The following is a 27,452-nucleotide window of genomic DNA, read 5'->3' on the forward strand; positions in this document are numbered from 1 at the left end:
ACTGGTTTTGACGTTGCGGACCTGCAACGTGAGATTAGTGAACCCTCCCCGCAAAACCGAAAATAATTGCTTTTAGTGCATCTGCAGTAATCGCTATTTGTTTATTTGTCATGTTTTATACCGCAACAACATTTAACAGCATGTTCTTGCATTCACAAGATAAACTAATATATATCAGGAAGCCACCGTATTTTAAATGTATTACTACCGTTTCAATTGATGTAATTGTCTGGTCAGCTTGTCTGGAAATTATTGATTATTTGTTCCTTTTTGCTGTTTGGGTAATATTTTATTCTGTCAATTCAGTGTTTAACAATGTTCCAAGGAAGGTAACTCTTCCATATAATTTTGAAAATTCGAAGATTAGTGTCCTTTGTTTTGCCGAGTCGCAGACATGAGTGTAAACATGAATGTTTTTGATAAATGATGGTATTACCTTTGAATAATACCAAGTAAGTACTGTCATAACTACTTTTTATTATTGCAGATATTCCTCTTTCCATAGTTGATAGGGTTTTAAAAAAAAGAAAGGAGTATTGATCATAAGGGATCCGATTGACACAGTAAACTGACAGTTGGCGACATTATGAGGCTCTGGTCAATAGCATTTTAATACAAAAGATGGCGTATGTGCAAGATAAGGAGAGGGATGCCAAAAAGAAAAACTGAGAATATTTTGCTTGAATCTCTTTTGCAGAAACACACCATATTGAATGGCAGAAAAGGCGGCTTAGTCCCTCTCCTCTCGTGGAATCGATGTAGTGCAAGAGGTGTAAAGAGTGTTTGAAACACAGAAAAAAACACTGGGAGAATGTTGCTTCACAGACAAAAATACAGTTTGGGTGTAGCCATAAAGTATGGTAACGTGAACCGAAGATAGTCAGAGGGCACTTCTTATCAGCAGCCGAAGTACAGTCCACATATGAATGTGTGGGATGAGATGTCAGTAAGGGGAACTAAACGACTTTGAAACTCGAACGGCAAACGTGTAGTGTTTATTGTAGAGACGCTCTACAAATGGCCAGTTAGTATTTGATGATGGCTATACGTTGCATGAAGACAACGATACAAAACTCTGTCGTTTAAAACTTTCAAAGAAGTTGGAAAATGCACTAGCGAAAGAGCACCGTTCATCACCGTTTGCCAGTGGCCAAGCTAAAGTCCATAAATAAAAGCAATTGAAAACAGTGCTCAAAGCCTTTAAATCCCTTTAAAGCGACGAGTAAAATTGCTCGCATGCGTTTAAAAGCGGTAGTTGGCTCGACCACCACCAGATGTACTCTGCTTGTAAATGTGTTTGCAATTTTTCAATTGCACAAAAACTGTATCGTTATTGAGCAAATGTGTCGACGAGTGTCCACTGGTTAAATACCTTTAATGATTCAACCCAACAAAATATGTGATTTCCGTTACATAAACGTTTGTCTAAATTGGCGTTTTCCTGGTTGGTATGACTATTAAGGGCTCATATATAGTGATATGTTTGAATAAGAATAAGCTAAGTGTTGAATGAAACATGAAAGTTTACGTACCATAATCACACAGTCCGCAGAACCTTGGACACACTTGAGACGCATGCTCGTAGTTCGAAGCGCATATATTGAACAGCGAGTTTATCTTAGCACAATCAACGCTGATGTCATCGACACAGGATGATGCTTAAAGACAAATACCATCGTATTGGAAACATGGAGCTTATTGCACTTTACTTTCGGGAAGGCTTTGTGGCAATAAATATCATTCAAACATTAACTTAAATAACTCCACAAAAACTGTTCCTTGAATCAATACAATATTCCCTTATCTTAATTTAAAAAAAAACAAAAAACATATATAATATTGACCTAAAATCAGATTTAACATTTCCAAACCACTTATTTACGTTGTAATATTGATTAAAATAATAAGTAACACTATGTGTTAATTGGTAGAGTGGTAGTATTTACGTGGAGAAATATGCATCACCTTGTTTATGCGCACAGAGCTGATCGTTGCAGTAAGAAACTGAGCAACACTCCTTGCAGTTAGTTTCGGATTGTCTTCTTTCAGATGATCTTCCGATAATACCCGGGTTTCCATGGATACCGTTTGCATCAAAACAAGACTGAACATAAATTATAAAGAAACACTGAATACTCTACAAGATGAATATTTCCCAATTCTGTCTTGATTTGTATTTTATCGGAGTCCATATTTTTCCATGTTTCATTGTTCTTCAACAACTTTTCAGCGCAACAGTTGTGTTACATCCTGAAATTTCATTTTAACGTAGAGTACAAACAAACCCTTTATTACTGAAATCATAACGCAAATATTACACCACTTATAATGGCATTTCATTTCTGCAGCCAATTTAATGCAAACATGTGTAGGTTTAACATGGGCAGATATACTCCAATCAGCGTCTTAGATTATATAATATTATAGTCATGACCATCAAGACGGGATTCCACGCTGCCTCATAGACGGATCGAATAGGTTACCGTAAATAATTCGTTCATTCTCATATGAGGTAGCTTTTATTAGTTTGAGAATTAAAAAGAGTTTGAGTTTTAATTAAGTTTTTCGTTGTATTTTAGATATAAATATTATTTACTTATTTATTGGTAACTCTGTCTGCTTTAAATGATTTCCTATGTTTAGACTAATTTAACATTACACCTTACGACTTCCTTTCCATTCATACCAATATAATACAGTGTCCACATATATCAACATGTGGCAGAGGAGCGATTCGGGTTGTGCTATTATAGGTCAAATACTTTTTTTGGTATCGAGGCGAAATTAAATGTAACAACATTATTGTATTAAGAAGTGTTTACTTACATGTATGTCGATACATCCTAAGTTGTAGGAAACGGATCCTGATCCAGCACCAACTGTCTGTTGGTAGCATGTCTACAGCATAAACAAGAACATAAGGTTTCGTTTAAAATTAATAGGGATCCTGGTATTGATTATTGTACGAATTTAAGAACACAGACATATTCTATATTTATTAGTCCGATTGCCGTTGGCATTTCTCAATCTTAATGTTGATATGGATTCAATAGAGAGAGCGATTCATATAGAGAGCGATTCATATAGAGAGCGAGAGAGAGAGAGAGAGAGAGAGGGAGAGAGAGAGAGCGAGCGAGAGCAAGTCGGTCAGTGAGGGTCTGTCCGACCCTCACTGACCGACTTGCTCTCTATGCGAGTGAGAGAGAGAGTCAATGAGAGAGAGTCGACAAGAGAGAGAGAGAGAGAGAGAGAGAGAGAGAGAGAGAGAGAGAGAGAGAGAGAGAGAGAGAGAGAGAGAGAGAGAGAGAGAGAGAGAGAGAGAGAGTTGATGAAAGAGATAGATAATCGGTAAAAGAGAAAGAGATAGAGAGGGGGGGGGGGCTGGTGAAAGAAGTCGGTGAGAGATAGAGAGTGAGTCGGCGAGAGAAAGAAAGAGTCGGTGAGAAGGAGAAAGAGTTGGTAAGAGAGAAAGAAAGAGAGTTGATGATAGAGTCGGTGAGAGGGAGAGAGAGTCGGTGAAAGCGAGAGCGAGAGAGTCTGTGAGAGAGATGGTAAGAGAGACAGTCGGTGAGAGAGAGAATGACAATGAGGGAACGAGAGAGAGAGAGTGAATCGGTGAGATAGAGGAAGTAAGTCGGTGTGAGAAAAAAAGAGTCGAAGAGGGAAGGAGGCAGAGAGTCGATGAGAGAGGGAGTCGGTAAAAGATAGAATCTCACCGGCTCTCTTTTTCTCCCTCACCGACCCTCTCACCAACCACAGAGAGAGAGAGAGAGAGAGAGAGAGATAGAGAGAGAGAGAGAGAGAGAGAGAGAGAGAATGCCACTTATCTTAAATAAAATCTATGTACCTGGTTGGATAAACATGTTTGCGCGCTATGACATGCGTCAACGTCTGCCACATTCTGACAGGAGTAACACTCAATAGCAGCTGCAAATTGAACAAAATGAATATGCTACATAAGTTTTTTTTTACAAATGCAAAATTTGCTTAAGAATATAAACATGGAAAATGATGGCACATTCTGTATTTTAAGGCTTAAGGGAGGGGTGGGAAATGTGGCATAAATTTGCATTTGGCTCAAGAACATTGTTTTGTTGTTTTTAAATAAAAACAAAAGGTATCGCTAGGGCTATGACTGGAAAAATAATTCAAGTTCAAGACGAAAATATACCGAAATAATTCTACATGGCAATGCGTACAAGTGTACAGACTATGACTATTTTTTAAAAATACTCATTTAGTTAGTTTTATAGATAAGACAATAATCATAGAAAAAATAAACATTACAAGTTTCCGTCCCGAAAAGCAAGACTAAAAGGAGCACGGCTAAGGTCCATTCACCTGAAAGCGAAAAAGGCAGACAGATAAAAATGTATTGGCTATGAATATTAAATAAATCTTCATTACAAAATAAACCACACACCACCGCAACGACGGATACCTTAAAAATAGTCTTTTCACAGATTTAACATGTAACTACGTTTGATATGGCGTGTCTGCGGTGCACTATAGTGAGTTGTTGATGATATGACGGCCTCAATTTACATTTTTGTTGGGTGTCAGATGTGAGCGGCATCAATACATTTGCAACTTCCTTTAAGAAACTGATTAGATAAATCAAAACGCCAGATATACAATACGAGAGATATCACTTTTATAACAGATGGCTTGTGTAATCCTGAGATTTTTTAAAAGTTCTTCCCAATGTTGAAATTTGCAATATTTTAACAAGATCTGTTTTAACTGGTTTAAGTTTAGACTCGCAAATGTGACATAAAGCTGAAATAAAAGACAAAGTAAGAAATGTTTACCATAACATGTCTATATACGTACGAAACTAGAATGAAGATTCGAATGATATGATTTAAACATAGTTTATTATAAAACATCTTAAGATAATCAACAAACGAGTCCTTCTTTTCAATGACAGAACAACATTAATATCTTATTACAGTATGCAAATAAACTTGAAATTTCAAAAAGTAACAAATCAGGCTCGTTTTATTAATCATTTATCAGTCAATTTTGTTTAAAAATTAAAAATTGTCAGCAATAATGTTGCAGTTTATCGAGACTGCATTTATTTAATTTTGTTTATTCTTCTTTGTATCTTTGTAATTAAAAAAAAACTTACACCAATTGTGTCCATTCTTCATCGTTCAGTTTCTTTCACCGAATATGAAATTAGAACTACAATCTTTGTGGCGTTCTTTATTTAAGTGTTTATCAGTTCCTATCATACATTCTCTGTGTGGTTATTATCTAAAACGTGATTTGCGTATCTCCAGGAGACAAAACAAGACTATACAAAGAAATGGATTGTCTGAAGTGCTTACTGTCGCCTTTTCAAAACAAGACAAAAAGTTTCAAGAAATGAGTAAATCATATTCTTAAACATGTGGGCTACTGTTAAGGTAATGCCACAAATAGGTGGTTGTCAGCGAACACATAATTCATGAATACAATAAACACAAATAGTCAACTTTAGATTTCCATAAGGTCTACAAAAATACATATAATACTTATGTCGGAACAAATATTTGTTTATATAATGCATAAATCTTATAATTTTATTTTGTGAAAGAAACTGTTTATAAGCATAGAAAAATTCGTCAAACATATTTCAAAATTGCAAATATACTGCTGTGCAGTAAGAACAACAAGTTGTCAAGAGCATATTGAGTTTAAATCATAGCATCCCGTGTCAAATGAATAATAACAGAAAAAACAGTGATGTCCTTTCAATGCACATAAATTTAGTTAGCCAGTAGCCAGTACGGTTATACATGTACTTGAATGTACTTCAGATATATTTAATTTCAGATAAGACTTATAATGATTTGGGCTATGCAAATTTAATATTAAGTCTTAAGGCCCATCTTTTAGTAAAGAGAGGGAGTGCAGGATGTTTGTTATTCCGATTGTTTTAATTAAAACTCAATTCAATGACGACGTGTAAAAATAAAAGAAATTTAAAATAATTAATCCGAAGTACGGTCCGTTTAAAAAAGAAAAATAAGAAATGGAATGTCCTGAATAAATAAATAAATGTCTCAGAAACTAAAAATACCGTTTGGACTTGCAAATACACTCTTTATACAGTGTTCATGCATGCATAGTGTTCATAATTTAAATTATAACTATACATTCAATTTTGTTTATATCTATAAGGTTCTTTTCACAGTTAAAGTTTAAACTCTTATCTTAGTACAACATGTATAATATGTTATACTTATCTTTAAATTAATACTAGTTTAGCGTATAGGTCAGGTTTTGCGGCACTGAATGACATTAAGTTGTACACGGGAAAAATGTGGACACGTATATGTACTGTTATTAGACGATCCTTAATTTTTCGAGCTATAAGCATGACGCAACGCGACTCGACGTAAACTAGGTTATCGGGAAGGGCAATTAGTTCACCGCTGAATAGAAATGATGTTACAGATTTGTGAAACTTAAGGTTGCTTGATAATATGTTAAAATACTCTGTTATGAAGATATAACTAATTATGTTTAAAAGTCTCAGGCAACATGCCAGCTAAAGTATAACACTTGTGTAGAAATATTTTGAAATTCTCCAATTAAATGCCAAGAGCACAGTCAGTAAATTCCAAAATATAAAGACGGGCATTGTATGGCCCTTAAGTGCTATTTTGACATTTGACCTACTGAAATATGTCTTGCAGGCTTCAAGGCAGCTTCTCATCCAAGTTATAGAGCCAGAACATTTCAAAATACAAAGAAAGGCAACGTATGACCCTTGAGTTTTACTTTGACATTTGATCTACTTAGATTTGTCTGCAGGCATCAAGGCAGCTTCCCATGTTAAACATGAGAATCAAATTTATTTTAACGTCCCCAAATGCATTGCCATAAAACAGCCAGGATTAGTAAAAAAAAAATTTTGACCTTCAAGTGTGACCTTGAACTCTGATATACAGACATTGGTCTGTCAGGCGACACAAAATCTTCTCATAGTGGACATGGGGGCAATTTTTTTTTTTTAAAATGTTAGAGACCGGACATGGATTGTTGACAACCTAGGTGTTCATTCATTGTGCTGACTTTGTTCAGTCAGTTATAGCCCGATGACTACTACTATTTAAAGGCACCTGTAGATCATAAATCGCTCGTATTTTCGTTTCGAAATCGGAAAGGTATGGCACCGCTTTATCTAAACAACAGATAATGCACACAAAGTAAAGTTAATTGTGAATTTCGTGCAAACACATTGCACATATTATGCACTGACGAGTTATCACTTTTAAGTAAATTCTACAAATATTACATTTTCTTAAAATGCATACCAATTATCAAGAACACCCATGCACCACAATAAACAATTTGCAGTTAATTCCATTACTGTTTATTCCAAGTGAGACCATACGCCGCTTCTAAATGATACACATGTATATATCCATCCATTACTGCTCACTTCACCAATGTTGGATGCAGGCACATTCTCCAGCATCATCCTGCCTGAAGAATAGCCTCCTGCTTAAGGGAGTAGGTGCATTAGAGATGCCTTGCACTTCCCGTAGAAGTCAACAACTGCAGGGACATGTGTGCAGGAAGGTGTAGACATTTGCTTTTTAAATCGCCCAGCCCCTAAAAATGGTTGATGCAGAGATACATGTTTTATATATATATTACAATGCGCATGCATATAATTATGCCATAATCATACATGAGCAAAATACTTCAACAATTAAATGTCATTATTTTACTTATAAGGCTAACACACTTATGAGTGCCATATTGTCTTTATCAAATGCGTGTACAGTTTTACTGAATTCACAACACATCATTCATCCTTTTGACATGATTATTTACTTAAACTAAACTGGAATCTTTCCAGGTGTCACCAATTTCATTCAGAGGTGAAGGAACTTTGGCTGTCGGATCATTGCTTGTAAAGTAACATTCAGCAGTGACGAAGGGAGCTCTATTCGCCAAACTTGCTACCAGTTCATACAAGTCAGATGTAGTAATCCAAGTGAAAGGGCTATACCAAAAGACGTTCCAACAGCGCAAGAAACTGCTTGCTGTCAGATCATTGCTTGTAAAGGATTATTTAGCAATTTGACTCCTGTGCGGTAGGTCATTTTCTTTATATTCTCCAGTTTAAAAGGTCATCATTTTACAAATTAAATTCTTAACTAATGTAAAACTATGACATTTTAGGTGTCAGTTTACAAACAACTTATGATTTTGCTCGTTTATGAACATGTTTCTCATATTATACTTGGTTATTGAACATAATGAAATGATCATGCACACATGTATTTTTAAATTGTTTGACTCCAATTAGTATGTATCCAAACAAATTGTGTTATACATTAACCATATTAGATGCAATTTGATTTTGTGTTCATCAAAGTTCTACTTCATCATATTAATGAACTAGTTTGAAGTGCAATTACTTTACAGACCAGTGGGAGTTTGGGATGAAATGCTTCTGGTCAAGCTCTACATATTTATCCATCGTATGCGTATTTTTATAAAAGCTACAGTGGTCGATGACTATAATTCATCAACAAGAGCTGTCACAGAGACAGCGCGCTCGACTTTTCCGCAGCTTTTCAGTGTAAGGATTAAAAATATTTGGCGAAACATGCATAGATCACTGTAAAACTATATTTTAATGCAATACATGATGTATTTGCTGCGATATAAACATAAATGTGGTTACATGCAAAAGTTTTACAATATTTTTAGTCCAATCATAAAGGGCCATAATTTGCAAAATACAGTTATCTAACTTGGTTATTCAGGTAGGTTATGTGTTTGAGTACCATTGTATCTAGTATAAATGCAATACATTAAGTAGTTGCTGAGATATTAAATTAAGGGGGAAAACATTATAAAATAGCCAAATATAGGGTTTTCTCCCACCTCAGATAAGTAGATCCAATAATTTAACCATGCTAGAAATTCTTATCTTGCCCACGGGCGAAGATAAAATGCCCGTATGGAACTTCTTTTAATGGTCACCACATTGTTATTACCTCCCTTGTTGAAGACTGTTGTCTGTAGCGCATCATGGAAACCTTGTCTTATATTAAGAATATTTAGAACGTTAGTTAATTATTTCTCGCTTCAAATGTCTCCAGAAAACAGTTTTCACGCACCTTTCAAGAAATAATGTTCCACTCTTCATAGAACTATTTAAAGACCGATCAGACTATTTACATACTCTGAATCACTGTGCGAATATCCGTGACAACCACGAATTATCAAATATCCGTACGTATTTTTTTTCACTAAGCACAAAAGAGTTCCAGCAAAAAAATACATTTTTACTTCATTTTGTTTAACTGAGGTGGGAGAAAAAGCATCTATCATAGCCGCTCGTGTAAGATAGGTTCATCCCGACCCTCGCGTAGGGTGTTTTGCGGAAACTCGGTAAACCTCGTTTCCGCAAAACACCCTACGCTCGGGTCGGAATGAACCTATCTTACACTCTCGGCCAATCTTACACTCTCGGCCATGGAAGATACTTATAATCTTTCTTGATCAATTGAGAGGGTTGAATGGTTGGGAGTCTGTGTATAAAGTTTCAATGCAATACATGATGTATTCGCTTGGGTATTGAATTAAAGGTGGTTACATGCAAAACCTTAACCAGAATTTCTATGTCGAATAAAAAGGATCATTATTTGAATTTAATGCAAACAAGAGTTATCGTACTTGGTATTTAAGTGGATTGGATGGTTGAATACCATTGTATAAAGTCTCAATGCAATACATCACGTAATTGCTGATATATCAACTTATGTGTGATTACATGAAAAACCTTAACCAGAATTTCTTAGTCAAATAATTAGCGATAATTAGCTTTATATTAAACAAAAGTGTTATCTAACTTCATTAACTTAGTAGGTTAGATAGTTGGGAATTCATATCTAAAGTTCTAATGCATTACATGATGTATTTGCTGAGATATTGACTTAATGTGGTTACATGCAAAACCTTTATTTTTAATTTTTAAGCCGAGTAATAAAGGGCAATAATCTTGCATTAAATGCAAACTGGAGTTATCTATCTTGGTTGATTTAGTAGGTTGGATGATTGTGTACCATTGTATATCTTCTCAAGGCAATACATTAAGTAGTTGCTGTCATATCAACCTATGTGTGCTTACATATAAAAAACCTTAAGCAGAATTTCTAAGTCAAATAATAAAGACTCATAATAAGCATTATATTCAAACAAGACGCCAATGCGGCAACGCCGCATTAAAGCCGGATTTTTTTTGACGATGCAATTTTGCAAACCGTGGATTTAAGCTAGTGACCTAGTATTTATAACCAAAAATATCCATATTTATACTTATCGGAGATATCCAACACACCAGAGTTGAGTGTGATAAATCTGAAATTTCTGGCTCAACTACTGTATGTATTCAAAAGCACAGTTCAAGTCACAAAAGAGCATAAAAGATCCTGAAAATACAATCATTGACTGTGGTGCTGATAGGTCAATCAGATGGGTGCCAGTGTGAAAGCATGTGTGCGTGTATGTGTGTATGTATGTAAAGTAACCAAATGTTATAAAAATTGAAAAAAATATCAATATCCTGCAGGAAAAAACTGTAATTTATGCTTAAATTATATTATACTTTAATGTGACTATGATATCCTGGAGAAAAAAATATAAACATTTTCTTGAAATCTTTTTTACTTAAATGTGACTTAAATATCCTGGAGAAAAAAAAAATGTAAAAGTTTCATGAAAAGTTTCATGTTTTTTTTATTTATTTTATGACATCAGGAAACTATTTCCTAAGATTTGACCTAGTGACCTAGTTTTTGATCTGAGGTGACCCATATTCACAAATGTTTAAGACAATAAATAGATAAATATTCTGAGCAAGTTTCATAAAGATTTGTGAATTTGAAAATAAATGAATTTTAATGGCCAGGGAATTCTTTCTCCTAAGGCAGTAACTCTGTAATTAGCTGAAATAAAATTGCAATTCCTGTACACTGCATTCCCTCTCTTTATGATCTATCACTGTATCAGGTTTTATTAAATTCCATAAAATAGTTTTCAAGTTATGCTCCGGACAAGAAAAAAGAAACAAGGGCAGTAACTCTGTAATTAGCTGAAATAGAATTGCGGTTTCTGTACACTGCACTCCCACTCATTATGATCTATCACAGTATGAAGTTTTAATAAATTCCACCTCATAGTTTTCAAGTTATGCTCTGGACAAGAAAATGCAACAAAGGGCACTAACTATGTAATAAGCTGAAATAGAATTGCGGTTCCTGTGTAATGCACTCCCACTCATTATGATCTATCACTGTATGAAGTTTTATTTAATCCCATCTTATAGTTTGTAAGTTATGCTCCAGAAAAGAAAAAAAAACAAATGGCAGTAACTCTGTAATAAGCTGAAATAGAGTTATGGTTCTTGTGCACTTCACGTCCTCTCATTATGATCTATCAATGTAAAAAAAAATATAAATAAATCCCATCCAATACTTTTTTAAATTATACTCCGGACAAGAAAAAGTAACAAAGGGCAGTAACTCTGTAATAAGCTGAAATAGAGTTATAGTTGTTGTACAATTCACTTCCTCTCATTATGCTTTACCATTGTATGAAGTTTAAATAAATTGCATCTAATATTTTGCAAGTTAATGTCTGGAAAAAAATGACAGCAAAAAAACAAATTAACGGGCAATAACTCAGTAATTAGTTTAGGTAGAGTTATGGTTCTTAAACACTGCACTTCCTCTCACTGTGCTTTACCATTGTATGAAGTTCCAATGAATTCCATCCAGTACTTTTCAAGTTATACTACGGACAAAAAAGAGTAACAAGGGCAATAACTCAGCAGTAAGCAAGAGTATAGTAATAGTTATTGTACACTGCACTTTCTCTCACTGTGCATTACCATTGTATGAAGTTCCAATGAATTATATCCAGTACTTTTCAAGTTATACTTCGGACAAAAAGTGTAACAAGGGCAATAAGTCAGTAATACGCAAAAATAGAGTTATGGTTATTGAAAACTGCACTTCCTCTCAGTATGCTCTTCCATTGTATGAAGTTTGATTACTTTTGGATAAAAACTTTTGATTTTATTACAAAAAATGAAAACTTTAACGCAAAATTGTTAACGCCCGAAAGCCCACCCAACCAACCGCCCGCCCACCCGGTTTTCGCCTTTCTATAACCCGTATTTTTTAATGAAAAATCCGGCTAAATTGTATTATCTTAGTTCAATAATTAAGTAGAATTGATAGTTGGGAATACATATCCGAATTTTTAAGGCAGTAAATGATGTATTCACTGAGATAATGACTTAAAGGTGCTTACATGCAAAACCTTAACCAATGTGTGACGCCGACGCCGTCAGCGACGCTTGGGTTAGTAGTAAAGCTTTTTTTAATCTTCGAATAGTCGAGCCAAAAAATGCAATATTTATTTATTTATAGACAGTGAGATACATTGTATTGGTGAAAGTGCTCAATGGTCTGTCCGTATGAAAGCACGTAATGTGTGTAATAAAATTATATAGATAAAGGTTTTCACATGTTAAAAAGCACCAGGTAAACTGCAATACGGATCATATGTTATAGGCAATTTCAATATGGCGTAGTTTGTAAACAGTTACGATCAAGTTCTTTGTGTTCCTACTCACTCATTTATTGTTAGATAAACATATTAATGAATAAAAAACATCATGTAAGCTGCTTGCATCAATATTGTGTGTGAATTTTCTATGTGAACTGTTTAAATAGTATGCTTAAAATTTGAATTTTTATACCATTCACTGTCTGGTGAAAGCCTCATCAACTTGGAAGCGACATCAAAGGTGCTTGCCAACTATGAGAAGGATCCACACTTTACAGTTTGGCCTCTTGAGGGCTATTAGCAGAAAATGACCATTGAGTTTATATATGAGGAATTTCTTTATCAGTGTTGTGACCAGTCTGGTACGTATTCGTCATAATTTCACCACAGTTAAATGTTTAGTTTCTAGTAGTTTTTTTTTTTGATACTTTGATATTGCAATATATTACACTTTGTATTACTAAGTCTATAACTATTCGAAATGACACTTCATGTACAAGCCTGATTTGATATTCTTAAACGCCTTATACTTACACATATTGATACATTACTGAAATTGCCATCTAGCGATTTTGTTAGTAATAATTTCCTTTACCCATTACTGGAGTGGAGGTCATCAATACATTGATCAGCACTTCATATCCAAAGCAAATGGTCCGCTTTCGACTGCACATCGCATATTTGATCCAACTGACTAAAAACTTATCAACGATTTGAAACTTTGATTTTCAATTCATTCGTTCAATTCCCACTGGGTCTAAGTCTATGGTCTTTACACATACTTTATTAATACTCTTGATAATAAATGAGCTTAGACTTTCTCATTTTTTTCATTTTGCCAACAGAAGATGATTTTTCAACACTTGTGTGTAATCTTGTTATGAATCTTTTAAATCTGTAAATAGAACGACCCGACTGTAACCGGAACCTTTATGTACCAAACACTTACTCATAATACATTACCTTTATGTAATAAACACTTACTCCTAATGCATAACCTTAATGTACCAAACACTTACTCCTAATACATAACCTTAATGTACCAAACACTTACTCCTAATGCATAACCTTAATGTACCAAACACTTACTCCTAATGCATAACCTTAATGTACTAAACACTTACTCCTAATGCATAACCTTAATGTACCAAACACTTACTCGTAATGCATAGCCTTTATGTCCTATCACATAGCCTTTATGTACCAAACACTAACTCCAACACATAACCTTTATGTACCAAACAATTACTCCTAACGCATAACCTTTATGCACCAAACACTAAATTAAAGCAAAACCTTTATGCACCAGACACTAAAAACTAAAGCATAACCTTCATGTACCAAACACTAAATCCTAGTTATAAGTTTATTATGCAGTATGTATTAATGATAAACCATGTGACCATGAAATTCGTGGATGGGAAGTAGGCCTTGCATATAAGACGTCAGCCTTGTGTGCCCTACATATCTTTAAGTTTGTCCATAATTGCACCGTGCATAAAAATGATTCTGCATAGGCACACAGACAGAAGGACCATTGGAGGCATGACATGATTGCAAATGCCCATCTTCATGGCATATAAATAATAGTCGGATGCATTATGCCTATCCAAAAACAGGGTAAGTTTTGAACCCAAAATCAATAATGCTATTTTATGCCTTAAGGTTTCTAGAGTAATTTACATATTAAGATATGATTGACCATTATTTTGCCTTGGCATCTGCATCACTTCAACATCTTCAGCCTGGTCATCTGCGACTCTAGCCTCGTCCCCGGAAACTGAAACAAAGGAGTTATTAAATGTTTAATAATTTCTCTGCTTGAAACAATTATTCAAAAGTGCTGTAGATTCAGACGTCATTTATTTAGAGTTAAGAAAAACAGAGTTATGGTTCTTGCTACAAATGCAGGTATCTTATTTAATTTCTGAGTAGAGCATTATCTAAAAATGTCATGCTAAAATGAAGTTAAATTACTGTCATTTTTTTCCTGGTTAAGAGGAATAAGAGTTTCTCAGCTTTTTTTTGTAGATTTTGTAATTGATAGTTTCTCTTATAAACGTGTATTTTTTGTTCTGAGTAACTGTTCTTATTAATAATAAGTAGTTCTTCCTTGCTCTTGTAAAGTTGTTTTTGATCTATTTCTTAATATTTCTTTGCAGCTGTTTGAATGTCATTTCTGAAAGTTCTAAGTAGCCTTCGTAATAGTGTTTCTTAGAACTTGCAGTATCGCTTGTTATAGAGTTCTTTAAACGCTTTAGTAGGTTTTGTGGTAGCATTGTTAGAAGAACTTTGTATCTCTAGTAACAGTGGTCTTAATATCTCTTGGTAGTACTTAGTAGTTAATGCCATAGCTTTCATTGTAGCTCTTAGTAGCCATTGTTATAGCGTTCTTAGTTGTTTTAAATGCAGCTCTTGTAATAGTGTTCTTCGTAGCTCTTGCTAGTTCTTAGAAGCTCATGCCATAGCGTTCTTAATAGCATTTGTATTATTTTTTTCTACGTAGCTCTAAGTATTTTAGTGTTTTAATATATCATAATAATTCCAAGTAGCACTTGTAACAGTCATCATACTAGTTCTTGGAAGTAACATGCTAATAAAGTTAAAAATGCCTCTTATTAGCTCTTGTTATATTGTTCTAAATGCATTATTGTTATTCATAGCAATTTAATTTGGTATTGACGTATCATTCTTAGTAGTTCTTGACGTAGCATTCTTTGTAGTTCTTGTCGTAGCATTGGTAGCAGTTATTGTGGTATCATTTCTTGCTGTAGCGTTCTTAGCTCTGATAAATGTTTTCTTGTTTGTTCTATGTACTTCTTGTATTATCTTCTTCGGAACTTCTTATGAGCATTTGTTATATCGTTTACGGTACTTCTTTAATGAAGCTCTTGTAATATCAGTTTTGATAAGTCTAACTTCTAAGTAGCTCTTTTAATATCGCTTTTGCAATTTCTTAGAAGCTTTTGTAATGTTTTTGTATTTCTTAAAAGCTCTTGTAAAATAATTTGGGAAATTTCTAGTACCTCGAGTATATCAAATATTAATACAAATGTGTATAAGGGCGATACTACATCATTTAACTTGATAAAAACTATTTCGTCGTTGTCTCAATGGAGTTTCCCCGTTTTAAAATAGCGCATAATGGTTTTCCAGTTTAAACTTTGTATATCTAGCATGTGAACGTCACGTGATTAGTACCGTTACGCATACTGACACTAATTATGTCCAATTGGGAAAAAAGACTAAAAATCTGCGTAAGATGTCGTAAGCAATGTAATGTATTAGTAAGATTCAATGCATTACAAAAATATAATCTAAATTTTAAGCCAAACTATATATCAATGCTATAAAGACAATGCAGCCATTTTCTCTCCTGAAATAAAACACCCGCTTATGAGCTCGTGTTATTTCTTGGCAGTAACATACATTTTGATATGTACTTACGCCCTGCTCCTCAGCCTAAAGGGCTGGAATGTTTAGAAGCATTGAAGGTAGGGATACCCTGGGGTTCTCAGTTTCCTGTAAATCCTTTTAAATGCTGCTCTGAAACGAAATATTCAATAGTGCACATGTTAAGCATTTTTTTTAAATGCATTCTAAAATAGCGTGGTAATACGAATAGTATTACCTAGCCGATCATCTTTGGGTGTAGGAATCTGAATAACCTTTTCACATGCGTGGAAGTGACCGCTCTCTTATCCTGAGATCCTGGACAGCGAGCTGACGTGGTCAAATACTTAGACATCCTGACGTGGAGTAAGGCCTGTGCAGTCTACAATTATCCGTGAGATCAGTTTATGCACTTATGGCGTCGAGGTCTTCAAAAATAATATACGGAGGGGAAGAGAATAGCCATGGAGCATTCTGAATTTTGGTATTTACTTAGAACCCCCTAGATCCATAAACTCGTCAACTCCGGGGATAATATACATAGCCTTGTGCATTGCACTCAAATTGGCATGAACGAAAATCTTTGCAAGTCTTCATATGATAAATTACGAGTCGTTTGAAAAGTTGAAACGCCGACAAGGACTTGCAGACGGTGGTGGGTAAACAGATAAATACGCAAAGTGTACTCGGAAACGGATATTGTTATTTACATTTTCTGAATATATTGAAATATAATACTTCAGGATTGAGCAATCATTGTTTAGGCATCGTCTATAAGGCTTTATATATATTCCTCTTGGAAAAGAAATATCAATGCATTATTGTCAATATTCACAATGAGATGATATATGGCATATACGATATTATCACAATCACAACAAACACTGTCGTTCTCAGAAAGATAATAATACACTTAAACTCAATCGTCGCTGTACTTAAGAAACAAATGATAACAGACTTGACTCCATCTGTACAGATAACTGATATCCCGCTAACCTCCACCATTGCCGTACTCGGACAAAGATGACGTCATACTCACATCCACTATTGCCGTACTATACATTACACATTATATCAAGCTTCGCTTCACTGTTGACATACTTAGACATATATTATCGGATACAAAAACCACCATATATATGCTTGTGCTGTGTGTTCTATTCCATTTACTGTCACAAAGTCACTTGTGTTACGATTATCAGACAAATACGTATTCATTTCACGAAGAAACACGTCATCTATTACATACATCGGTAAATGTATGGATATGTTATTCCTTGGATACGGTGTATCCACATATATAAGGTTTATGCATATATAAAGTGGTTTCTTGGACCCATATAGCTAACCTTCATGGTTGTCATACGCAGATGCAATTAATGTCATCCTCGTCTGCATCATTGTTATACTCTAGACGAAAATAATGTCATACTCGCCTCCACCTTTGCAAGACAAAACAAGAGCGGTCACAGACAGCTATATCCCCCGCCTCATGGGGGCATTTTTGTAACGAAAGCCAATCAATGGTAAGGGTAGTTTCTCAGGAACATAAGAATTGCGAAAAATTAAGAAAGGGCAATAACTCTTCCAAAAATAATCCCTTCATGAAAGCCCGTAGACAACTTTAAATGTAAAATAAACAAAAGGCAATAACTCTTTCAAAAAAGTCAAATCGCAAAAGCCAGACAATATGCGCGCATCATTGCGAAGAAACCAATTTTAAATGTAAAATAAACAAAGGGCAATTACTCTTTCAAAAAGGGTCAAATTGCAAAAGCCAAACAATATGCGCTGCGTCACTATATAGTCAACAATCTGTGAAAGTTTGGTAGAAATCGCATGAAAAACGTAAGACGAGTTGCGAAGAAACCAATTTTAAATGTAAAAATAGGGCAATAACTCTTTCAAAAATGACCGAATCGCAAAAGCCCGACAATATGCGCTGCGTCACTATATAGTCATCAATCTGTGAAAGTTTGGTATAAATTGAATGAAAAACGTAAGAGGAGTTGCGAAAAACCAATTTTAAATGTAAAATAAGCAAAGGGCAATACCTCTTTCAAAAATGGTCAAATCGCAAATCCAGACAATATGCGCTGCTTCACTTTATGATCATCAATCTGTAAAAGTTTGGTAGAAATCGCATTAAAACGTAAGAGGAGTTGTGAAGAAACCAATTTAAAATGTAAAATAAGCAAAGGGCAATAACTTTTTCAAAAATGGTCGAATCGGGAAAGCCCGACAATATGCGCTGCTTATGATCATACATCTGTGATAGTTTGGTAGAAATCGCAAGATTTTTGGTACGGCGCAGTGCTATAAAATAAATGATGAAGTGCAGTGCATTTTGCTATTTTTCACTGTTTTTTGTTCAATAAAGTAATTTTGTTGGTAAACTCTCAAAATATGTAGTGCCATTTTTTATTTCATGGTCAATGACAAAGTTTGAAATCAAACAAAGCACTAGTGCTCAGTAAACTTGTCGTATTTCATTTTTGGTACGGCGCGGTGCTATAAAATAAATGATAAAGTGCAGTGATTGATTTCCCCGTATAACCAAATGACAGTTTCGTCGTATCTTTCAGACTGACAACAGCACAGACTATCACCGATCGCCAGTAAGTTGCAGTTCGTGTATACGTACATAAGCTAATAATTTGAACGAATCGTTATTTCAACTTAAAAGCTGTGATAGTTGATTTACACACCATCAAATTTTCAGTTTAAAATTTAAGCATTTTTCGCTACTCAAGAAACATTGTAATCCAATTTTAGCATGTTATACAAAGGAACTGTTTGTTCTTAATACCACGATTTCTGTTTAATATCTAGGTACAACCACCACCTACGGAGATGATAAGAAGAACTCATCCGACCGGTACGACAAACAGTTCAGCCCTGATTTGACCAAACATAAGCCAGTGCACGGGTTGAAGCAATTCGATTGCGAATGTTGTAAAGAAATTGCCCAGAACAGCGACCTTAAGACACATATAGCTGGACATCCAAGGGATAAGAAATACATGTTTGCGTGCGGCAAAGCTTTTGAATTCTCATCTGGATTGTCAATGCATATGAAAGCATGTTAGAAAAAGTGATTTACAGAAAAAAGTAACAGAAAAACACAGGTTTTTGTGTTTAAAAATGCTCTATTTTTTATATCTTGACAATCAAACCAATCTATGTTAGTCTAAATGCGTATAGTTCCCAGGGAGTGTATGGTGGTTAAAAGCTAAAATAAAACTGCTACTGAGATTTAAATATTTTTCGACTTTGTTTTGAATCATTAATTAACATTCCTGAGTTTTAATGAAGTTGTTTTTATCCATCTTTGAAGTTTACTAGTATCAAACAGAAGAGTAAGTAAATATGCATATTATTACCAGCATGTTCAATGTCATGTTATCTTTTTGTAGTATTGTCGTATACTTTGTAATTGATTTATGTATTTCAATGTTTAGAATAGTCTAACATCTGTGAGTTCTTTTGTGATAAGAAACACAGTCATAAAACATAATCCTCATATTATTTATTCATCTGTTTCTTTATCTAGTCCGAACCAAATGATACATGTTTTTTTATATTGTTTTTATTGTTCATCAGCAATTATCTGTGATTGAGATTTCAACAACCAATGCCTTATATCATACATGATTTATTGTTTTATTTTGATTGTAATACATGTGATACATGATTTCGTGCAATTTGTCACAAATAAACTGAGATAAAAAATAAATATTACGTCTCTTATTATACTGAAAATAAAACGATTACTAAAATAACGCCACATCCTGCATATTGCCCGAGTTATTTAAAACATTTTTCGAATATTCACAAAGTTATTCATTTGACAGGAACATCCATGCGCTTGCGTGGCAGCATCTTCGACATGTTACACCTTGCTATGTCCAATTTCACTCCTAGCGAACCCTTCAAAACTGCATTCCGTTGAGCTTGCACATGGTCCGTTTTGAATCGGCCTCCTAGGCGCTTTGTTTGAGTAGCATCGAATAGATGATCTCTGTAAAATAAATCGTAACTGAACGTAGGCCTTTAAATATATAAGAAACAGGCATGTGGACTAAAATTATGTGTCAACAATAAACCCAATGCCTATTGGATGTTATTTCTGTGATCTGTATACATTGAGCTAGACTATTACTGGTAAGGGAATAATACAATTCATCAATTCCGCATAGAAATTTTTAAAATTCAAATATTGGCTTTTTATTTAAAGCAGTATTGGAATAATTGATTCTAAATGTTCAGATCGTAAATGCACGTATATATAAACTGTAACTTACTGACGATCGGTGCTAGTCTGTGCTGTTGTCAGTCTGAAAGATACGACGACACTGTCATTTGGTTATACGGGGAAAAAGTTCACTGCACTTCAACATTTATTTTATAGCACTGCGCTGTACCTAAAATGAAATTCGACAAGTTTGCTGAGCACTAGTGCTTTGTTTGATTTCGAACTTTGTCATTAACCATGAAATTAAAAATGGCACTACATATTTGGAGAGTTTACAAACAAAATTACTTTATTGGACAAAAAACAGTGAGAAATAGTTAAATGCACTGCACTTGAGTTTTGTCATTAAGCATGAAATGTAAATTGGCACTACTTATTTTGATAGTTTACCAATAAAATAACTTTCCTGAACAAACAAAACGATGAGAAAAAGCAAAATGCACTGCACTTTACCCTGTCAAATCGTGACCATTCCACGTCGATTCAATTTACCATGCACATGTAAGTTTTGTTCTAAAATGAGTTTCTACTCGACGTAGGTACCAAAAGATGTGGAAAAGTGAGGAGCAGGTTCATAACTTTATTTCTTCTTTCAGTTTATTCTAAAAACGGAGAAATAGTTAACTTTTTATATCCAAACTGGCCGGTTTTTGGTTACATTTGAAATGGTACGGTGCAGGTCGATTACACGCCCTGAAATTACATACTTAAAATGGATATTGAGAAAGAAAAATATTAATTCTGATAATCATACAGATTATTCCTTAATAATTTCTAAATATTCTAGAAGACGTTAATATAACACATTTTATAAACAAAAAAATAGTAAGATCAGCTTAATCCTGTAATCAAGTTTCGAGAAATTGGGGGCTGGGTAACACACGAAACGCACCAGTCATTTGCAAACGCGCTGTGCAACATGCAATGGTTTATAACCAAATCGACCGTTAAATATATTGCAACGTTGACCGTTGCGTTGTAAATTTGTAAATGCATAAAGATAGATTTAAAGTGATTAGTTGTGAATGCTCTTAGTCGGTGTTCACTACGTAGTTTGCTTGAGCAGTAATATTTGTATATATGTGTAACTTTGACAAATATATCTGAAGTAAGCGATGTATTTTAGCTACTTTATTAGATTACGTATGTTCCTGTATAATCATTCACTTCTTTAGCTGTTACTGTCCTTCAGTCCGTACACGCATCTTTGGGGTAGTAAATGCTTCCGGAAAGGGGTGATGTAGGAAGGTAAAAACCGTGAAATAGTTTGCCATTTCACACGGTAACGTATTGTTTATAATTGATGTTTCAATTATTATTCCACTTTAAGATCTCCCTGTAACAGATGGATCTCATTTGCCTTATCAATGTTATGATATCAAATTAGAATAGCAGGCATGTAATGAACAGCATCATCAGCCAACACAGCTAAAGGAAAGGTTACTATAATAAAATAAATAATGCAAGCAATGAACAAATCAAGTTGGAAGTCAAGGCTGTCTCTTCTATAATTATATTTACTTGGGAGGTTTTTACTTGGATAGTTGTTCTGTATTGTAAATTACTTGAAGCGCTTTTTGTCTTACAAATTAGTACCGATATGAACTCGAATTCGTCTTGCTCCTCAGACTGGAGAGCTGCATCGTCTATGAGACTCACGGTTGCTACCTAAGGGCAGTCTCATGCACATCCTGTTTGCTGTTCTGAATCGACAGTTCTAATAATGCACTGAATTTGCATGAGATTTTATGGCAATACTTTTCTATGGGAAATGATGAATAATGAATAAATAAAATAATAATAAATAATGAGTTGCTTGTTGACAAATTTAGATCAAAATGACAGACAGTTATGTGTCATTGTATGCGTTATGCCTTTTCAAGTTTAAAACAAAAATCATAAATCATTTTTTTTTAAATAATGATCAGAATAAAGTGTGAAAGTGCCAATTTAACATTTTGCCTAATTGAGGCAAAAGCGAAATAAACTAGACAAATGTTTGGCTATCAATTGTATAATAAATATATTGGATTAATGAAGAATAATTCTTATACTGGGTGTAAAAGTGTCACATTTTGAAACTTAAACATTTCTATGTCCTTATTACCAGATATGTTTCATGAGCATGGTTTTACAAGTAAATGTTCTTTGCTTATAATGCTCTTGTTGATACATGGGGTCGTTAGAAATATTTAAATCTGTAATCCATTAATTATTTTTTTTATTTCTTTAATTGTTAAAAAACAATATGTAAAGAAACAGTCAATCTCTATAAATTAATAACAAGCACAAGATACATATCAAATTTACACCAACAGTCTGCTCTACATTTTCTGCCATTGATAAATTAACTACAGCAACTATTTTTATTATTAACATTTTTAATGTTATTACCAATGATTCAAAGTCTGAATTCTTTGATATATTTGTTATTTCTTTTTGAGGATCTTGGTCCTTGTCACAAATTATTTCATGTATTGTTTTGTGGAATTGTTAAAAGACCTGTGTTGAGAGCCATTTTCCTACGTTGAACATGATCACTAGGAACTGTCCTTGCACAATCTCTGAATTTGATTTTCAGCATATCACCTATAACGAGAAAACACAGTCATAGTTAATTTTGCTCAAGTTTTCAGGTATGTTTTTTATATATTAATGCAAATTAATAACACCGACCTAAATCAACAGTTATACACGGTATTTGATGGTGTTGCATATATAACTTTAGATTCGGTTACATTTTACAACTATACAATCTAATCTATCAACAATTTTGAGTATTGAGTATCTCAGAAATATTTTAACGGATGTCTACAAAGAATAAATGATTTAGCACAGAATCAATAAACTAGAACATAAAAAGGACATACCAGACAGAAGGATTTCAAGAACATTTCCAGGGTAGAATTCATCAAAACTGTTCCCTGGTGCCAAATTCTTAAACAAGGCGTTGACTTAATCACCGACGTTGAATATTTCCTGAAAGTAAAATTTTATTTGTTCAGTGTAAGATCATGATTTTAGTTCACGAGTGTCATAGAAAAACATCATTCTGTATAATTTTCACAACAGCTAAGGTTTGAAATTATTGATATCTCTTAATAACAAGCTTCCATTCCGGGTTGGTATATTGCAACAAGTCTGATAATACAACCAATGTATTTAACAATTAAAGTGCATTTTCATCATATTTTATCTCTTTAGATTGTACCTGTTTATTTATTTTCTTAACCCGGTAAACCAATTTTAAGTGACCCTTTTTAAATTGGCATCTGGTTCTGCTATTTGAATTGCTTTCGGTCTGTCCTCTGATAATGCTTTTTGATGGTATTGACAATTGTTGTGGCTTCTGGGGTTAGGAAGATATCATCAATTTCTGGATTGGAGATATTGCAGTTTGTTGCCGTTGAAGATTATTTTTGATGTGTGTCAATAATGTCTGATTTTGCAGTGTTGCTGGTTGATGTTGGTGGCATTTCGGGCTCCATGTTAATATCTGGTAGAGAGTTGATGGTGAAGATGTCTTGAAGGAAGGTGCCTGCGTATGGAAATCAAAATCTGAGATGGACGACCCTGCGAGTGAGACCTCATCATTGTCACTGTCAGGCTGCTAAAGAAAACATGGATCAATCAAAACGGTCCTTCGATATTATGGCATATTCCAACATTTGCATGGATACAGTAAGATTTTTTTTAAAGCACATGTAATAAAATGTGACTTAAAATTTCAAGGAAGGTTTTTTTTTTTAATTAAATTGAATGATTGGAAAAAAACTTGGACTGTGAACACTGTTTCACTTACGGCGAATACAGGTCGGCTGATCCGACAAGTCCGATTTCCAGTAATTGGACTTTCAAAGTTTAAGAATCGGGCCTGAAACAATTTTAGTTTATAATAATCAAATTTTCTGTAAGAATTTCAGTATTTTACTGTCAATATTTTACTCATTGTCCATTCTGAATTTCATCGGAAAACACCTTTTTACTGAATTATAGTAGTAACTAGTGAGTGATTAGGTACGTTTTATGGCCTAATATAAAATTTATTATAAAAAAAGTTATTCTATGAAATGTATTACCTGTACCATTATTGTCATAAAGCTTTGCCTCATATTAATAGTGGTTACCATTTTGCAAAAAGAAATTTAATTCTCATTCGAGACCAATTAAAGTGAATAACAATTAAATCGATTCCATCTAAAAATTAATACAATATTTTGTCAGTCCTAACCTCGCCATTGTGACTAGTCTGCTTTGTCTTAGCAAGCTCCTCTATAAGGCATGCCACCTTCCGTGCCTTCTGTGCCTGTGAAATACAGAACAGAACAGAATTTATTCGATTTAAACCATTACGGTTTCTCATCATAAAGATATACAAAATAGATTGATACACATGTTAAACAATAAGCAATACAAGAGTATGAGTTGCTACATATTAACAAAGTGATAATTAAATATTAAGCAGTGCATGCGCACAGAAAGATGAAAACAAGAGAACAAATTATAATATTTCATCACATCCTGGATATATTATGCAAAGAAAAAATCATACAGTGTTGTTTAATAAATCATGATGGATAATATGGAAGCTGTATCACCTTTAAAGCAGTGTTTTTCAGATTTCTTCACCGCCTTTTAAACAGATTTAATTTAAAGCGTTGTTCATTCTTAACACTTCAGTATACTAATTGCACCAGTTGAAGGCGTTTTCTGCAGTTCCATTTGCTAGATTTCATCTTTACTACACATGTTTACAGAAAGTGAAAAGAAATGTAGGAAAATAATTAACAAAATCTCAGCAGACATAAATCATTCTTGACATACCAACTTCCTCCTAAGCTTTGCCACCTCAGCTCTAAGAACTGACACTCCTCTTTGGCGTCAGGGTCATCTGGGCTTGGTCGACATTCTCGTGTGTTCTTCTGAAAATGACAACGTTTTTTTTTGCTAACATTGGGGTAAAAATAATGATAGTTCCTAAAAATGTACCTCCCACAGGTATGGTACCATTGACTTCTTCCTATTTCATTTAGTTACAAGAAACTTTAAGACCTTTTCTTTTATCAGAGATTCGTTTATCTCTTGAAGACCAATCACACCGCCGTCAACCTGTGGGAGGACAGAAAAGATGTATATCTCATCATAGCAACCTAAGATACCCCGTATCATATTTCCTTTAAAGGATATGTGAAGATCACTGAAAATAACAAAAACTAATTGTACCCTCCTTTACTTTCAACAAATACTGTTCAGCACATACAAACAAAAATATATATATTAATTTATCTAAAATATTGGACAAACACTTTTAAACACAAATTTTGGTTCATGTGACAACATTTAGAAACATACTCTTGTATTGCAGCTTTTTATATGTTGAGTTGTTATATTGCCTATTACAAAAATACTCATATATTCAACCTTACATGAAAGTACTTCACGTCGATAGGAATTCTATTTTTTACTCTATTTTATACTTGAATTTCATACATTGTAATTCATTGCTTGCTCATATTGCACTCGCAATTTCCTCAGTTTTGTAGAAAGCATCTCTTAATTCCCTGCTTTGCCCACGTCAGGATGGAGGTAATTCCCTGCTTTGCCCACGTCAGGATGGAGGTAAGTCATTTCCTGACAATAAGTCATTTTATCATTATTTTAGGGAGCGGAAAGATCATATGATAATTATAATAGTGTGTTTTAAAAAAAATATTTTCAATCATTATATGTCATAGTTTCCATGCTTTTATGTTATTAAAACACTTAAAGTGTAACATTTATTTTAAAATGACTGAACATTTAAGAACTCGAGTTAAGGGTCGGCCACAATGCAAAGATGGGTGGGGAAGATAAAAAATAAAACGTTTCAAAAGTTCATGTCTATTAGGTTTTTAGGAACGATCATTTTATTGGAGTGAAACACATTTTTGATGAAATGATTTGGGTTAATAAGGAGTTATAGAAATTTAACAAAATATTTTATTTCAGTTTTGTTTTTATCAAAAGGCATACACATTATTTTAGAAATGTTTTCGTGTCAAATGCTACAGACTTTTGTAACCTGATCAACAATGTCTTGAGAGTTTTTGATGACATATTTTCAAATGAGAAAAATATTTAAAAGAATAATGGAACATAGTTGATGAAATTCATTTCCTGTACACACAAATGCAGATTTCTTTTTTAATAGCTGCAATCACCACAAAGCCTCAAGTCATTGTTGATTTGGTAGTTCCGATAAATAAACATATTTATTTTGTATGAAATTTCCGGGAATTTTGATTCAAAATCTCATAAAATATTTTGTAAAAATTGGTCAACTCCTAATTCCAGCTTAACATGTTGCAACGGATATATGAATTATGCTTGCCAAATATTGAGCCTCGAAACTAAATAAATACATTTTTTAAACCGTTTTTCAATTTTGGTCCTTCAATCGACGTTTGCATCGCAGTCAGCCCTCGAGTTAAAAAGCATCTCTTTATCATGTTTTATGAATATTGGGAAAGATCAAATAAAACTTACCTTACGTATTACCTATAATGATGGCTACAAGTGAAAATATGTCAATTTCAATGGCTTCGGAATAAACTTGTAGTAGACATCTCCTTAAATACATCATAAGCTTTCAAGATCAACTCTCATACTTCCTGATTAGATTTGCCACAACTAATACAATTGTAATAATATAGTCTTCATATATATATGATATGATATATTCCGAGTCGCTTGAAAATTTGCCTTCGTCAAGGTACCATCATTTCCAGAATCATGTGGTGATGTGGCCGTTCAGAAACGCCGACAAGGTCTTGAAGACCGATGGTCGGTGAGCAGACCGATCAGCATAGGGTACTCGGAAATGGATATTGTTGCTAAACTTATATTTTTTGAATATATTGAAATATCATTAATCAGAATTAGGCAATTATTTTGTATGCATCATCTATAAGGGATAATCCTCTAGGAAAAGAAATATCAATGCATCTTTGTCAATATGCACAATGAAACGATATGTAGTATATACCGGAAGAGCTTATTTTTGCTGCAACTAAGTTTGTACCTGTTTTGACTAGGATCTTAACTTGTGACACAAGTGCCAGGTCGGGATTGCTTCGCAGTTCGGGATTATTTCAATTAGCCAAATGACATACTTAGGATTTTGATAAAGAAAAACGGTTTATTCTGATAATCATATTGATTATTTCTGAATAGT

General features: G+C 33.9%; 1 protein-coding gene across 1 annotated transcript in view; it reads right to left on the reverse strand.

The window, feature by feature from the left end:
- Positions 1 to 27,452, reverse strand: part of LOC128235725 (lysyl oxidase homolog 2-like) — a 34,512-nt gene that overhangs the window by 4,150 nt on the left and 2,910 nt on the right. Inside the window, exons 3-11 of the mRNA XM_052950526.1 lie at positions 25,107 to 25,161; positions 24,471 to 24,545; positions 24,042 to 24,113; positions 21,826 to 21,907; positions 14,294 to 14,371; positions 3,848 to 3,927; positions 2,827 to 2,898; positions 1,966 to 2,104; positions 1,533 to 1,658 (exon numbers count right to left, since the gene is read on the reverse strand). Coding sequence (XP_052806486.1) covers positions 1,533 to 1,658; positions 1,966 to 2,104; positions 2,827 to 2,898; positions 3,848 to 3,927; positions 14,294 to 14,371; positions 21,826 to 21,907; positions 24,042 to 24,113; positions 24,471 to 24,545; positions 25,107 to 25,161 — 779 coding nt within the window. The remainder of the gene's footprint in view (positions 1 to 1,532; positions 1,659 to 1,965; positions 2,105 to 2,826; positions 2,899 to 3,847; positions 3,928 to 14,293; positions 14,372 to 21,825; positions 21,908 to 24,041; positions 24,114 to 24,470; positions 24,546 to 25,106; positions 25,162 to 27,452) is intronic.

This window comes from Mya arenaria, chromosome 5 (genome assembly GCF_026914265.1).
Source record: "Mya arenaria isolate MELC-2E11 chromosome 5, ASM2691426v1".
Lineage (NCBI taxonomy): Eukaryota > Metazoa > Mollusca > Bivalvia > Myida > Myidae > Mya > Mya arenaria.